Source organism: Melitaea cinxia, chromosome 4 (assembly GCF_905220565.1).
Source record: "Melitaea cinxia chromosome 4, ilMelCinx1.1, whole genome shotgun sequence".
Classification (NCBI taxonomy): Eukaryota; Metazoa; Arthropoda; class Insecta; order Lepidoptera; family Nymphalidae; genus Melitaea; species Melitaea cinxia.
The window spans coordinates 7,523,199-7,540,397 of NC_059397.1; the positions used below are offsets into that span (position 1 = coordinate 7,523,199).

Here is a 17,199-nt window from a genome sequence, read left to right on the forward strand (position 1 = left end):
CCTCGATTTCTCTGGGATCCCATCATCAGATCCTGGTTTCCTTATCACGGTACAAAACTAGGGATATCCCCTTTCCAACAAAAGAAGAATTATCAAAATCGGTACATCCAGTAGAAAGTTATGCGGTATAATACAACGTAGGTCGACGAAAAAAGCGTCAAGTAAAAACGGATTATTAGATATAACTCGAAAAGTAGTGGTTAGATCTCAAATAAATTTAAATGGGACCAATTGGCACACACCACCTTTCGATTAAAACAAAATTTGTTGAAATCGGTCAACCCGGTCAAAAGTTCTGAGGTAACATACATAAAAAAAAAAAAAAAAAAAAAAAAAAAAAAATACAGTCGAATTGAGAACCTCCTCCTTTTTTGGAAGTCGGTTAAAAAGTATATTTGTTATACGGTGAATAATTTTGTCTTCAAATCTGTATATCTGTGGTTTCAGTTAGATTTTCGTTGTAAATTAGATAAAAAGGCCACCTGATTTTGATTTATTTTATATGTGTTTTAATAGAATATGTTTTATATTATTTTGTGATACATTTTGTGATTTCTAGGAATTATCAATCAATAAAAACTTCGATACGTAGTTAAGTATGTGTGTGTAAGTAGTTTAAATAATTTGTGTTTGAATTGTAAATAATAAAAAAGCATGTGTTTGTCAGCTGTGATCACCGTGATATTTAAACACTTTAATTTTATTTGTAAAGAATCAAATTGTAATTAAATAAATAAATAATAAAATAAATTTTGATGAGTCCTCAAACCATACTTATAGTACATGATTGCTGATAAAATGTAAGATGTATATTTTAGAGACAGTTCCCAAAGTATACCATATTTTGATGAGTCCTCAAACTATCGTTATAGTATATGAATTGTAAAATAATCGAAAATATTTGTTCATATGTTAACATATGAACATATGTTAATTATGAGGCTTGTCTTAAGACTATATTAACAAAATCACAATGTGGCCCAAAGCATACGTTATACATATATATATATATATATATATATATATATATATATATATATATATATATATATATATATATATATATATATATATATATAATTATATGTATAATTGTATATTATATGTATGTATATCTCTTCTCTGTATCATCTCTATATATTCGTGTTTTCGAATTTTGTAGTAAAAAGGTGCAATAAAATTTTTCGGTTGTATTTTTTGTAAGTGGCTGGTTTTGAAGCCATCAAAAGGTAACATTTTAAAAATGAAACTGAAAGTGGAGCTCCACTTTTTGAAAAAGGCATTTTTGAAGAAGTGGAGCTGAATCGTTATTTGACTAGTGAAATAACCATTAATTTTAATGAGAAATCAAAAATTGTGTCCCTTCCTACGAAATGGACTCAAGTTATCGAACAAAATGGTACATATATATTTTAATTAATTTTAATGGGTTGTCTGGAAGAAATGGCTTATTAGCCATAAGTCCGCCCATTGTACTTCACTGTCTGTAACTATCTTTATGCTTTGTTTGTAATATATTTGTGGTGTACAATAAAGTATAAAATAAATAAATAAAATAAATAATAAATAAATAAATTTGTAAAATCTTACCTTGAATTTCTGTATAAAATACGAAGAAAGCTTTTCCCCAACCTAATATTATGCGACTACCTTAGGTAGCACTTTTAATGCTTTAGGATTATTATTTTACAAAAAAAATATATAGGTACCTACATCGTAAGAAGTACCTTACCTAACTACAAAGTTTCATAGTTTAATCTTAAAGAATGACGAACCCCTACCAGTGACGGATTTACCAGTAGGCTGAATAGGCTGGATCCACTTGGCAACAAATGTTGCCTTAATTTTATTTTTGAAACATTATTTAATGCTTCAGCCTGTAATATCCCACTGCTGGGCTTGTATCTCTAAATAGAAAATGGGTCAGAGCTTAATCCACCACGCTGCTCTACTGCAGGTTGGCGGATATATTGCCTACTATGAGTAACGATCGCTATTTATTGTTTTTATTTATTTAAATAGGACACCAGCAGTACACACATGATAACAGTTTTGCAATAGAAAATGCTTATTAACTCTGATGTGTACACCTTTGTAGGCATTCACATGTCAAAGCAAGTCAGATAATTATTATATTATTTTTTAAATATTTTTTTAACAATTAATTATTTTGTACAATTGATTAAAATTTTGTTAATATTGAAACAATTAATAAATATTTTTTTAAGAATTAATAATTTTGAACAATTGATTATATGTAAATGAACAAAGAAATGCAAAACAATTCAAACAATAGAACAAATAAACACAAAAATAACAATAATAAACTCGGAATACCAATTGGACCGAATTGAGTCTGAGATAAAATATTAATCTAAGGTTTAATGTTATAATGTTGTAATATTTTAGTTTTATAACAGTTATATGTGTCGTGAAAAATGTCGATGTTGGTGATGCGATGGCGCCGCATACTACGTTATACTCATTACCCATTTTTGTAATCGAAGTCTGTGTGCCCAAATCAGTTCTGGAGAAGGAGCCACGAAAAAGCCTAGTAATTGGACGACGAGGCAAGTTGAACGGAACATTGGCAGAAAAATGCAACAGCGAATCGCAACAGCCGGTCCGCCCGCTAACCAGTCTGTGGAAAAGGAGGAGGTCATGGACTGTTCTTCGAGTTTCAGGCATTTTAAAGAAGGCTAGGCGCTGGTTGTAAGGGTTCCTGTGAGAGATACCGTTGCACATATACGCAAGATGTTGAGCGAAGGATCTCTGGATATTCTCAATTCTTTCCGAGTGTACTAAGAGGGGGTTCCAAATTGAGCTGGCATATTCCAGACGACTTCGCACCGTGCTGTTAAAAAATAGTATTTTGGTGCTATAATAAAAACCTTTACTGTTGCGCTTAATGAATCCCTAAGTTTGCGCAGACTTCCTTACGATGTCATCAACGTGAGAGCTATAGCGGAGCTTAGAGTCTAACGTGATGCCGAGATCTCGAATTTCGTTAACTTCTTTTAGTGTTGTGGGACCCAACTTGTAACTAGAAAAGTATGGTACTTTCTTTCTCGTAAAATTAATGTGGAAGCACTTTTGAGGGTTCAATATCATTCTATTAGTAAGGCACCACATACTCAAATTGTTAGATCACTCTGAAAAAGTGTTGCATCTATATGGGATGAAACATTTCTATATATTTTTAAATCATCTGCGAAAAGTGATATGGTGCTATGTTTGATGACGAGAGAGATATCGTTAATAAATAACGAGAAAAGTATGGTGCCCAGGTGTGTACCTTGAGGTTTACCTAATTCGGCGTAATACATTTATGACTCGTAACCACCGACTGTCACTAGTTGAGACCTTCTCTCCAAATAAGAGGCAAACCACGCAGGCAGCGGACCGATCGCTATCAGGTGTACATGATAACAACCCGGGACCGACAGCTTAACGCGCTCTCCGATGCATGGTAGGAGACCCACAATGACCGACTAGACCGGTAATAAATATTCATATAAACACATATATCCATTACAAACTACACCAGAGCGATCAACATTATTATATACCAACAAATAAATGCACAAAGTAAACGCGCATGCCCAATAGAAATTATACCTAATATACATTTATACCATGTAATTCGATTACAACAAATTAGTGAAATTGGTAAGGTCACTAAGGAAATAAGACGCTTTTGCTTGTAATTGAACCTAATTTTTTTTACTTCATTATTAAGATTTCATACAATACAACATTATGTAACTGCTTTTCTAAATATTTTTTTTCAGAATCTCCAAAATCTATCTAAAATTGCTTACGTGTTAGTCCTGTACACGATTCAATTAACGCGTGGTGGTTCGGGGACACAATTCGCGTCACATGTTAGCTTCAACTCGCCCGCACGCAGTTTCACTCACGGGGTCGGCGACCCGATACCAGTGTTGGAACGACGGGTCTACCAGCGTCATCAGAACCCATCATTAAAGAGATTGCGAAGTAAGTGTTTTCACATTATATTGCTAGATATTGTTTATCAAGAGTATCCACGTATTTGCATTTTATTGTAGAATCTAAATAAAATCGTAGAGCATTATTTTTCTAAACTTTTGTTTCAGTACACCTATCGTATTTAATAAAATAAAATTCACTATTTATGTTCATTGCTTTTATGTCATAAATGAAAAAGAATTATGAGTATCCAAAATGCCAAGCGTTACAAAAATGTATCGATTATTTTTGACCGATATTAGTAGCTCTTATATATATTACTCGTATATGGACCAATATACAGGACTATCTATAGAACCTATAATAATTAATGCATTCAAGTTCAGTTATGTTATTACTATTAAAATGAATATTTACAGGACCAATATCACAAACGCATGGCGGCTACCCCCGACAGAAACCAACGATACCATTCCAGGCTGAAGAACTGCCACAAGGTCATAGTGTAGGCACTCCTTACCATCTAAACGACTATATGGGTAAGAACTGGTTTCTCATTATTTTCGTTGTTTCTTTTTTACTAAGATATGACTTCATGTTATTATTACACATTTTATTATAAACTATAGGAAAAAATAGCCTAGTCTTCCTCGAAAAATCTACTATCCAACACAAAAATAATTTTCATTTTGAACTAGTATTTCTTGAGATTAGCGCCTTTAACAAATAAACAAACTTTTCAGATTAATAATATTACTTAGTACAATTTTGTGACTACTTGAAGATTAAAATAGTAGAAATAAAATATATAAATATTAATTTACCTAACAAGTTAGATATAGCAGTTACAAATACTAGGCTACAATGGGTATAATTTGGTAATCATATATAACTTTATTCTGTCTCAAAGCCACAAATATTTGCAACCGCATTCTATACAAACTTTCATTTCCATTCTAACTCCAAAAACATGTAATTCCAAAATTGAAAAAAAAGGGTTCTAATAAAATTGTCATCAACAGAGCCTAAACACTAATTTTCACACTTCTAATCCAAAATTACGTAGCGAAGTTCTATAAAAACTTCAACACTCCATTAACCAAGACCACATTTTACAAAACTATTTCCGTACATGAGGTATTCTAATTTTTTTTTTTTTTTTTTCAGCAAAGCCCTATGCTCTTAATTTTAACACTATGTCAAAATTTAAATTTATTGATCTAGTTCTAGTATTTTTAAAGATTTTTAATCAGTAAACTTATGAGTTGGCGACCTTTCGTTTACACGTATAAACGTACGTTAACGTAATTAACTTATTAATTTATTTAATGATTTTCTCTATTATTGTTCTGTTTTTTTTATGCTGCAACTTATGTAATAGTTCATTTAACTATACCTATATGTATTTAACATAAATAAATTAATGTACCTGTAATATACCTACTATTACGCCTACTGAATACTAATACAGTGTTATATAATTATTTTAATAATATTCCTACTATTGTTACAAAGGTGTTACTATACAAGTACTGCCGCCGTCACCGTATAAAGTGGATTCGCCGGATCCGGAATCTTTATGGCCAATTGGATTATTTTTACCACCTCTGATTCCTCTAAATTATGGCACTTTACGGAGATCTGATAAAGAAAGTCTGACAAAGGCTGATGGTAAGAAATGTTTTGTTTTTAATACCTTATTTTCTCCAACAGTTTAATTGCTGTTAATCAGATGCTATTAATTAAAAAAAAATCTAAATCCTCATTTTATTTACGTTTTTCTAAATTATGTAATTTACTTTGACTACTGTCGGAAGAACTTCAACTGATCAATATGAACACGTCAACACGGTATTTTGGTTGACTAAGTTTTACTTAGCGAATAGACTATAGTACCTAATTGAAACCGGAATTATATTACTCTAACCGCGTTTTTATCATATTTAAAATTTCGAAAAAGTGTTAACAGAAATTTGATATTTTCCTATTAATACATTTTTGTTTTGTGACAAAAATTTGAAATACTTTAATAACTTGGGCTTATGTATTTACAGATTCGAATAATGAAGATCCATATCTCCTGGAGGGCTCTGAAGCCATCGCAGCAGTTGCGAAGTCTACGCGTCACGGCCACCTGTACTTTCACGACATTCCTCATATTAATTCACTAATCGCCAATCAAGAACTTCGAATAAAAAACAATCTGAAGCCTCACCGAATCGCAAGCATAAGAAAAACGTGGCCATATAACAGACCTTAGTACAAATAAAAGAAAATAATATCTTTAATTGTATATTTGTATACTTTTATACACTGTATTATAAAATACTCATTCTTATAATTATCTACTATACATGCATTTATAAAAATATATAAAAAATACCTCAACTTTAATTGTTATTTTATTTGAGCATTAATTTGACCAGATCTAATTATTATATACATTAGTTACTTAATAGCCAAAGATAAAACTTTAAATACTATATTTTTAAGAGCATACTAAACAACAGTTATTACGTAAGTTTTGATGATACAATTAACAAAACATTAATATCACATTAAACGGACGGAACATTCATATTGCTTGAATCACATCTTTCCTAATTGAATCTATTAATATATACATAAATCTGACATTTCCAAGTCAGTCAGTCAGTCAGTCAGTCAGTCAGCTCAGCCTATTGCAGTCCACTGCTGGACATAGGCCTCCCCAAGCTCGCGCCAGAAACAATCATCAAAATCTAATATAAATGTAAACAGAAAGATATGAATTACAAAAAAAAAGTAAACTGTAGAAATACTTTTATATCACAAGTTAAATAACCTGATCAAAAGTTATAAGATATTATTGCTAGTACGTACATAAGTACTTAGATAAAGTAACTAAAATAGAAAAAAGGAGTAGAGGTGGTGTTGATATTTTGTAAGATGAGTTGCAAAGATCTCCATTACAGAAACACATGTAGACTTTTCTATGATTCCACATTGTATAGGCACATCTTTCTTCATCATCACTCGGTGATCTTTGAAGGCACATTCTCTGTGTTGCTGCCCCGTAATCTGTAGTTTCAGATTAGTTAAAATTAAATATATATATATATATATATAATTTTTAAAGTGTTTGCAAGTAAAATACAAATTATTTATCGTTGTGTCCATTTATTATAAGTATTCTTTGACGGTTTGCAGGAAAGTGGACATAAGGTTTTTTTTTTATATTATATGTCCAGTTTCCTGCAAACCGTCAAAGAATAAAATACAAATGTTAAAAATTTTCAAACCTAAGTTTTACAACTGCCAGATCTACTTTGTTGTTAAAAACAATCACCATAATAGTTTGCATTGAAGAAGAAATATTTGAAAAGATTTTTTTATCAACACAATGCACACATTTTATTATTAATACCAATAAAAATAAAAATGTAATCAAACTGTACTAGTTTTTTGAATTTATGATTTCCTATTTTAAATAATGTCGTGTGTATATACCAAAACTTTTACAAAAAAAGTTTGTTCCTTGACGCAAAAGCGAAGGGCTTCCATAGCGGCGGAGACAGCACGGGACGAAATTATGCCGATGAACAGTCTAATTTTGAGGTTAGGTCTATGGGATTTCTTTTTTTTGTGAGTGGTATGAGGGGATTGAGTCGGACTCCCCCATTCCCCTCACACCGTTTCACCCTTAAATTCATGCCAAACGATTCTTAATTTCAATTCAAATTACCCACAAATTATTTGATTAAATATATCTTTAACAATTCTATTCGTGAAAATTACTTTAGGTACTCATATAAGTTAGGGAAACTCAAAATTTTATTGAGATCTTACCATCAGTTCTAAAGGCTCCAGTAGTTCCTTCAATCATTTTTCCACACCATCCAGAGGGACAAGCAACCACATGAATGCCTGCTTCTACTTCTGGCTCAGTCACATTAAATGGAAAAGGGTCTCCACAGGACCCCAATTCTCCTCTTGACCTACATTTAATACATCGCTTGTGTAAACCTAAAATAAATGTTTTTTTTTTTTGTAAGCAAAGTAAATAATTTTTAAAACTTAAAAATGTAGATATGGCTAGCCTTTAGATTAAGAACCGTCATATCGAAGTTAGATAGGTTAGAATTTTTTTTGTAACAAAATTATGCTGCTAAGCGCTCAAATTTTGAGCTTAGATAGGTTAGGGTTTTCTTTTGTAACGAAATTAAGCCGATAAACGGTCAAATTTTGAGCTTAGATAATTCGACGGTTGTTAATCTAAAGCCTTACCTGTAGATATTATTTTTCACTTGTAGAGAAAGTAAAATAACGTTTATGACAAGTTAGTGTAATCAGACTTCATATAAAAAATATAAGAGTAAAAAGAATCTTTTATTTTTTTAAGGTAATGTGAGTCAAGACAGTATAAAATTTCGCATTCAACTCTACTCTCACTTTACCTTGAAAATATATCCGTGTCAAAGAACTACTTAAAACTTACAACTAACTTCTTCAATCAACACTGCTACGATAAAAAAAAGAAACAACGTTTTATAAAACATTTTGCTACCAGATGTGAACACTACTTTAGCTATTAACATTTTAAACATTAATATAACTTTTCAAAACTTTTCATTTTCGTAGAAGGCATACGTCACACGTTATGTACAACTTTAAACAACAAATCCACGACGACCACAACAAATCACAAATGACAATTGACAACAAATTATCAAACTGAATTGCACGGATTAGCAGTGTGACCAGATTTCATTTAACGAATCTACTGCTTGTAGAGGTTAAAAACTACTAAATTCTACCAGATGAGACTAAAAATCTATTACATTTTTTCGCCGTTGTGTTACAACGAAGAAGCATGATATTGTTCTCTTGATTATAACGATAAAACAATAAGATGAACAAAGAAAACACTATAAATCAATTAAAGATCAATGTTTATTAGGGGACAGCCATTAATTACGTAAGCTCAGAATGGCGGGGAAAGGGGTCCAATGAAATCTCACCAAATTATATTTAAACCGAGGGGGTGGGATAGTCTAAAATCTCACCTCGACTTCAAAAAATATAAAATATTACAGGTATTTATAAAAATATTTTGAGTGTTCATTTAGGCCGCGTTCATTAGGTGATGAAACGGCAACGTTTTTGTCAGACTTAAAAATTAGTATATTATATTTTACTAAAGTTACGAATATTTTCTTATTCATAAAGAGTTTGAATCAAATACAGGTTGTACTCATTCACGAATCGAGCTTAACTAGAAAAAAGAAAAGGCATCATAGAGAATAATGTATAGGGTTAGCAAAAAATTTAAACGAAGCAGATACAGGTTCATGAAGTTGGCACCCAGAATTATGAATTTATAATTTATGATAATTTAGTTTTACTTAATCGTTTGCGCGTTAAAATTTATGAAAAAAAGGATCAATAAATTAATTAATTAGTTTGCGCGTGTCCTCGTTTTTGAGAAAAATCAAAATCAAAATTGGGTGCTACAACGCCAGCACTCAAAAATAAAATCCATTTTTGGCTTAAAAATGGCAGTATTGAATATTTTTATTTATACATATCGACTGCGCATGACACGCGCTGATGGCACCCCAAAGAAATAATGAGCTATTATATTAACTCAATAATCAATTATTAATATTTTCATATTTTTTATCGGGAAATAGTGCGTTCCACTACGCGAATCCATATTGCATTAACGTTTTACTCCAATCCATGCGCGGCCATTTAGTGGAACACACCCAATAAGTTTTTTTTTTGAATTTATGGCCTGGTATAGACCTTTAGGCCAAGTCTTGAGTATTTTTATTCGATTTATTACACGCCCAATAAGTCAAGCCACACTGCCACAGATTTTCTTTATTGGCCACGTGATCTAACTTCTCTTTTTATAACTAAACACTATATCAATCAGATGAATAGTTTTTGAGATATCGTCGTTAGAAGTAATTAACAGCGAAACATTCAAATCTTGGCGAGCCAGCGTTCTTTCCTTGAGATACCGCATCGTTCGACTGCCTGCTCATGATATATTTTTGAAAAATTCTCTCACTGTCGGGAAGCTACACTACCCGCGGGTGACATAGGTTATATTACATTTTCAAAAAAATTAGGAAACAAAAAGAAATTTGAAATTTTTCTTAAATACCCGTGCGAAGCCGGCGCGAGATACTATATAATTTAGTTCACCATCGGTCGGCTTTTTAAGTTCGAAGGTGGTAGTGGAACTGTGTTATCCCTTAGTGGCCTCTTACAACACTCACAGGAAGATATAGGGTAGCTAAGTTCTTTATTGCCGTAACCACACAGGCAACCCTTACGCGACCCTTTTTATTTACCTTGATGAGTTATGCCTTATGGGTATGGACTGTAGAAGGGAGAAGTATAATGTTATATGGGAGAAAAGTTGACAGTGCTCTATGCTATAAATAACAGTTCAAAAACCTACCACAATCGCGCTGGTCAGACAGAAGACAGACAAAGGGTATGGTATGAATGTAGCACATATAGTTCAAATTTGACCGAAATGGTGCTAATAATAATATCACCAAATATATGATATAAAGTGAGCAATTATAGACAACGTGAACTTAAAGATTTACCCTGATGATAATCTGGCGCCACCCCAATTTATTGCATTTCGACGGAAACTTTCTAATATTTAAAGATTGTTCTTCTCCCCTCTACACTGCGTACAAATATTTGTTTTTCACCCCTTTATTATATCAGTATATTCTTTAACCTCGTATCAAATCAAAATGAGCATGATTACAAATATTTTATAATTTATCAAATAAACTGATAATATTATATAACGTACGTTTTAATGAGTTCCGCTTCACGCTTACGTTTCAGCCTGTACCTGTAATATCCCACGGCTGGGCATGGCTGCTAGTTTTATTTAGCAATTAATTTTTCCTATTCTTCTGAACTTTAAATTATAACAAAATTAAATTTCTAGTTTGAAAACGTATTTCGTTATTTAGTTATCACTTAAAAAAAAATAACGTTATTATAACATTCTTTAAATAATTTCGAAGGAAAAATTGTAATCACCTACAAGCAATTTATAATTTCTATTATTTGTGAAAGTGAAATCTTGTAGTACCATAATGTAAAGACTTGCATTGTCATTTGTTAAACTTGGCGCTCTCAATCTTCAAATTGAATCAAATTTACGACATCAACATGGCGGATAAATTGCAAAGTAAGTTTGTTTATGTTTTTAAATATAATAATTCTTTGTTTTTGGTAAGCGTTTAATATCAAAATAAAAGTCTCTAAATTTTTTTATTGCCGTTAGATCTTTTTAAGCCGTCTAGAGTCGTCTACTTTAAAATGCATGATGAACATGGAAGTTCAAAATTTGAAAAAATTCAAATTTGTAGACGAATTGTCACTTTATTTTTAATATTTATTTTCAATTTGATAGTGAATACTTGTTAGTCACTTGACTTTTTTAACTCCTAAACTCATATTAAACAAATCTGACAATATTGCACAGCGTATTAGTAAAATATTTATTTTTTATCTCCAGATATTCAAAACGATGAAAAAAATTCAAGCAAATTTCAATACAGAATTAAAGATGAGCCAATGGATGCCGATTTACCCGAAGAAGATGAAGAACCTCCTGCGTTCGGACCCGCTGCGTTGGGACTTCACAGAGTTGGCACAAAATTGCCGCCAAAACCAGCACCAAGTGAGCCTGTTCAAAAATTAAATGCCAGAGGGATGCCTGCCCGAATAAGAAAGAAAAATAGATTTATATTTGTTGATGATTTTGTGAATACTTCACCACCTAGGCAATCCCCTAAAAGAACACCAAAAATATTAGCAAAAACCCCAAACAAACAGTCTAGTGGTAAAAAGCAGAAATCTCCAATGAAGACACCAAAAACTATTGAAAAAATTGAAGAGAAGGTGAATCATCAATCACCAGATCGTAAGAGTGGTCAGCGAATAGGCATGAGACTAAGAAATTTATTAAAGTTACCAAAAGCTCACAAATGGGTATGTTTTGAATATTTTTATAGTAACATTGACAAGGCTCTCTTTGATGGTGAGAATGATTTTATGATTTGTCTTAAAGAATCATTTCCACAGTTGACTAATAAAAAACTAACTCAAGTTCAATGGGCTAAAATACGGCGGATGATGGGTAAACCACGGCGTTGCTCTCAAGCATTTTTTGCTGAAGAGCGCAAAGAATTAGAAAGAAAAAGGAAATTGATTAGATATATTCAGCAAAGAAAAACTGCTGATATATGTGTTAAAGATTTACCTAACGAAATACCTATGCAGTTAGTTGTAGGAACTAAAGTTACAGCAAGGTTACGCAAGCCTCAAGATGGTTTGTTTACAGGTTGCATTGATGCAGTTGATACATCAAATAATACATATAGAATAACCTTTGAAAGGCCAAAACTAGGAACACATTCTGTTCCAGACTATGAAGTTTTATCTAACGAGCCACCAGACACTATATGTCTGTCTAGTATAACCCAAAAATTTAGACCACGCTATGTAATGCAAGAAATATTCAATCTTTATCAGCCATCTGCACCCAACAAAAGTAATAGCCAAGGTGATCCTATGATTGGGTGTAGCGAGTTAGCAAAACATTTTGATTCAAACACAGGTAATTATCCTTATCAACTTCTGGAATTAATTGTGAAATTAAATAAGATATTGCAGGCTAAAAGGAGTAAAATTAATAAATTGAAAGAGTTTAACTGTGAAGCAGAAAAAAGAAAATCGTTTGGACAAAAGATGCCTGAGGATTTTGAAAGAAAATATGCAGCAACAGTTATCGATCTTGAGAGAATGAATATGGATTTGCAAGAATATATAAATGAAATCCAAGTGCACTGTCAGCAAATTGCACCAGGTCCCAGTTTAGCCGCAATGTTAGCACCATCACATCTTCGAGAAAAATGCCGGGAAGAAGCTTCTGCTCTAGTAGAAAAGAATAATAATGGATCTGTTAAAGAATCAAATGTTTTAGATCTTATAACAGATCTTACAGCTTTAATGTTTCAGGTTAAAAGTCTTTCAGATTCTGACCAAAATGCTTATGAATTGAGTGTTTTACAAGGAACAATGGACCAAATTAAAATGAAGTTAGAGCCTCAATATCAAAGACTATTTCAGAATAATGTAGAACTTCACATGCAAAGAATTCAGATGGGCCTAGGTCAAATGATATCTAGTAGTTACGTGGCAGGCACATAAAACTACAAATGTAGCTGAAATAAAAAATGATTCAATTATAACTTGTTATTGCTTTATGAATTTATAAACATGTGCTTAATGTTAAATAAAATTTATAATATTGAGATAAATACGATTATGTATGTAATATTTATGGTTTTCGTTAAAATTTCATCATTTTAATATATTTAAATTGTCATACACACATAAAATGAATAAAATTAAGCTTAAATAACATAGTCAAATATTTTAGCTTATTTTTATTGTTCACCTTAAATTTTAATTTTAAACTTGAATGTCCTATCACTTCTATGAAGGATGTAATAAAATTTTAGAAAGTTGTTAGAAAATGTGTAATTGATTTTTAATAAAATCTCAACATACATTTTTACACTTTTATTGGTCCCTAATCATTGATTTATTTATAGCATTACTAGCTGTACCCTGCGCGCGTTGCTACGCTTTTTATATTATTATTATTGTTTGGTCATACCAACTCGAAAACCTTTGTGGGTTCATGTACAATCAACACTTTGCTGAAGATCATGACATGATCAAATGTATAGTTTATGATTCTATGAAGGACATACAGACAAACATTCTTATTTATATATGCAGATAGTGTTTACAATAGATATTCTATATGTACTTTCAAGATATATTTGTTTATATTTGAAATTTATTTGTACAATTTTAAAATTCTCTTATTATATTCTTAATAGGTACGATATTTGTAACCCGATTGTAACAAATTAATGTAATAATTAGATTAATAAGAAGCCTAAACATAAGTATTGGCTAAAGTAGGATTCTATTAATAAAATAAATTAGATGTTTTACTATTTATTTTCAGATATCATGTTATTAACATAGCTTTCACTAGTAAAATGTGAAAATATGTTTAAAAAAAAATATTAAATTACTTGCATTTGGGCAAATATGTAAAGTAAAACAGTATGATAATAATCAAAATGAAGTGCATCCTTTAAAAAATATGATTTCACAGGAATGTAAATTTAAACATTGTATTACTAAATATTTACACGCAAAATTGCATTTTAAAATCAAATACAAATAATAAATGTTTCTAATGTAACTTTTTATAATCAGACATTTACACTTTTAAAACTATTTAAGCCTTATATTTGTTTAACGTTTCCAGTAACTCATCTGCTTCTTCTGATGTTTTGACTCGTATAAGAATGGATGTTGGTGGGGGTTTTGAATCTGGAGTAGGGATACAAACCATCATTACATTGTTTTTACCCATACGTTGAGTGGGTATTGATGAACCCAATATCAAATTTAATAATACATTTCCTAAAGCAGTATTTGCTCGAACTAGTAGTTGATGTTTCCCACTCTCTTCTATTTTTTTTATGTAGAGTGTACCAACACCTTTATCAATAAAATTGCCATCTTTCTTTACAAATATTTTACATTTTTTGTCATACACACTATTTTCCTCTACAATTGGTGTATATTCAACTTTTGGTGGTTCATCCTCATTTTCTTGCCCTTCTTTTGGTGGTTCCTCATTTTTCTGAACATTTGAGTTAAAACTGAATGGCTTTCCAATACCAAATGAGAAAGGTGCACTACTATTACCATTTGTTGTTGCAGTATTACTACTGGCAAAGGGGGAGTTATTTGTAGTTGATGGTTTTATACCAAATGAAAACCCACTGCTTGGTGGACTTGTAGTTGAAAAATTATTTGTTGATGCACTAGTAGAGCCCAAACCCTTTGATAAATCTGGATTTTTTTCTGGTGAAGTTGCATTGTTTTTATTATTTGTAAACATATTTGTCGATGTTTGAAATGTTGAGGAACTTATGTTAGTAGACCATGGTGAAGAAGTGGCACCTGCAGTACTTTGTTTATTATCAAAAGTGGATTCAGTTTTAGTTTTTTCTTTACTTTTTTCATATTCATCTTGAATTTCCTTAAGATATTTCTCGTAATCCCTAAATATAGGTGTTAAAATGCACAAAGGTGTCTCTTCAACATGTTTCTTTATCCAGGCTGACACACTTTCATTTAGGCCTTTCAATTTGTTGTAGTATACTAACTTTTTATCATCCTGAGTATCAGTTTTATCAGTTGATTTATCACTGGCCTGGGAAGATGAAACAATCTGTGGTTTTTCAGATGAGGCATTATTACTTGTAGTAGAAAACAAAGATTTTTCACTCTTTGCAGTTGCAGATGATGCTCCAAAAACGTTTGAAGATATAGGAGTAGCTGGGTTATCATTACTGGTATTTGATTTTGATGCTGTATCAGTATTAAAGACTGGACTTGTAGTTGATTGAATTTTAAACGGACTTTCATTGGTTGACTTGGAAGCGGTAAAAACTGACTGTGAAAATACTGAACTAGTTGTGCCTTGCACTGCACTGCCTCCAAATATAGAGGATTCCCCTGTTGATTTACCAAATGTTGACTTTGCTAAGGGTGTTGATGTTCCAGATATACTGTCAATTCTACTGCTCGGAGAACTTATTGCAGGTTTAGTAAAGTTTGTTTCTGCCGAGGTCTCACTTTTAGAAGTAAGTATGTTATTAGCATTGCTGCTATTAGTTAATTTGGCAAGAAAATCAAAGGACGATGGTTGAGTCTTATTAATACCACCAAAGCCACTAAAAACACTTCTTTTTGTCTGTAAATAAAAATATCTGTCAATGATAAAGCAACTTTATGTGACGATCAATTAATTATAATTAGTTTGTGACAAATTTAAAGAACCATAATAGTCATACCTCGTCGGTAGTAACTTGTGATCGTCTTTTAGCGGTTCGTATAACCCGTTTCTCCAGAACTTCTTTCGAAGCCATTTTAAAACCACCTGTTTCCTCTTCGTCTACTGGGTCGTCCTGGTCCCAATTTTCATGATTTAATTGCGTCGTTGCCTGTCTTTTCACCGACATTTTTAAGATTACCGGTGCACCCCTAAACTAATCATATGAAATCACAAAGCATATGTATAAAATGTTAAATATGTCATAATTTGAGGAATAAACGATCCAATCACAAATCTTTGTAATAATTTAAACTTTTCTGTAAATTAAGCCAGATTATTTAGAAAATAGAAATAAATGCGAGCCATATGTAATTTAACTGAGGTTGTACATAATTGTAGTTTTTAACCAAGTAACTGTAAAATTCTTAAGAATTATTCAGTACTGGTTGATACCTGCTTATAAATAACTTGAAAACTGAACTGCCATTAAAATTATTTGGCGAAATTACAACGCAGAGTAGTATTGAGAGGTACGTGCAAAAATGCTGCTTTAACATTTAGAGATGTGAAGTAAAACCGTATAACGATTTATTCGTTAAGTGTATTAATTTGACATCTCGATTGTGTGGATTGTGGTTGTATTGTTGTAAATTGTAATTATGCTCTTTGTCGATTGTATAAAAAAAATCGAGTGTCGGGACAAAAGCAATTATTTTGAGGCATTTTGTATGGATTATAGTCCTTTGCCTATTTCCGTATTGAGGATAAATTTTTAAACAACAATCATTTTGAGTAAAAGGCAAGCATTTTGTAGACTAAATAAAAATAAACACTGCTTATTGTTCCTGCGCTGATTTAGATTTTGGATTATTGCGACTTCAGTTACATACATTCAAAAAAGAGTGTATTTAGACCACACGATTAATATAAAAACTTTAAGTTTCACAAACTTATATCTTCCTCACAACTTCCGTTCGGTGCATATGATCACACTTTTCGTAACGCTAACGTCACTCACCAGCCTATTCCCCAAGTCAAGCGTGCGTGAAGACGTTTTACTTCAAAAATATATCGTTTTATAATTTTCGATATTGGATATTTGGTATCGATATATCGGAATCAAAATATATCGGCCAAAAATATCGATATATTGGTATTTTTTTAACAAGCTTAGGTGCCTAGCAAAGAATAATGGTGCCTAGCGAGTGCGTACCTACAGCATTTTATCATCTTTTTATACAATATACTATATATCATAGACAATATAACAATGACATTATGTACCC

The 17,199-nt window shown here is 31.6% G+C and overlaps 4 protein-coding genes across 6 annotated transcripts; 2 read left to right on the forward strand and 2 right to left on the reverse strand.

The window, feature by feature from the left end:
* Positions 1–2,598: 2,598 nt before the first annotated feature.
* On the forward strand, positions 2,599–6,345 carry LOC123670273. Its single transcript, XM_045603780.1, has 5 exons — positions 2,599–2,658; positions 3,792–3,999; positions 4,371–4,490; positions 5,467–5,622; positions 6,006–6,345. Exons 1-5 carry the CDS (start codon positions 2,599–2,601, stop codon positions 6,209–6,211), a joined length of 750 nt encoding a protein of 249 aa, XP_045459736.1. The 3' UTR covers positions 6,212–6,345.
* Positions 6,346–6,738: 393 nt separating this feature from the next.
* LOC123670533 lies at positions 6,739–8,665 on the reverse strand. The gene is made up of 3 exons (XM_045604022.1): positions 8,429–8,665; positions 7,780–7,956; positions 6,739–7,011 (listed from the first exon to the last, which is right to left on the reverse strand). Exons 1-3 carry the CDS (start codon positions 8,535–8,537, stop codon positions 6,803–6,805), a joined length of 495 nt encoding a protein of 164 aa, XP_045459978.1. The 5' UTR covers positions 8,538–8,665; the 3' UTR covers positions 6,739–6,802.
* A 2,380-nt stretch (positions 8,666–11,045) lies between these two features.
* On the forward strand, positions 11,046–13,232 carry LOC123670534 (protein lin-9 homolog). 3 transcript variants are annotated; one of them, XM_045604023.1, is made up of 2 exons: positions 11,046–11,164; positions 11,495–13,232. In XM_045604023.1, exons 1-2 carry the CDS (start codon positions 11,146–11,148, stop codon positions 13,189–13,191), a joined length of 1,716 nt encoding a protein of 571 aa, XP_045459979.1. In that variant the 5' UTR covers positions 11,046–11,145; the 3' UTR covers positions 13,192–13,232. The 3 variants fall into 3 exon arrangements, with proteins under 3 accessions (XP_045459979.1, XP_045459981.1, XP_045459980.1); XM_045604025.1 differs by having other exon boundaries at positions 11,055–11,169; XM_045604024.1 differs by lacking the exon at positions 11,046–11,164 and adding an exon at positions 11,168–11,208.
* A 768-nt stretch (positions 13,233–14,000) lies between these two features.
* LOC123670087 (nuclear pore complex protein Nup50) lies at positions 14,001–16,474 on the reverse strand. The gene is made up of 3 exons (XM_045603597.1): positions 16,367–16,474; positions 15,933–16,127; positions 14,001–15,832 (listed from the first exon to the last, which is right to left on the reverse strand). The coding sequence occupies exons 2-3, from the start codon at positions 16,098–16,100 to the stop codon at positions 14,303–14,305; spliced, it is 1,698 nt and encodes a 565-aa protein (XP_045459553.1). The 5' UTR covers positions 16,101–16,127; positions 16,367–16,474; the 3' UTR covers positions 14,001–14,302.
* Between the last annotated feature and the right edge of the window lie 725 nt (positions 16,475–17,199).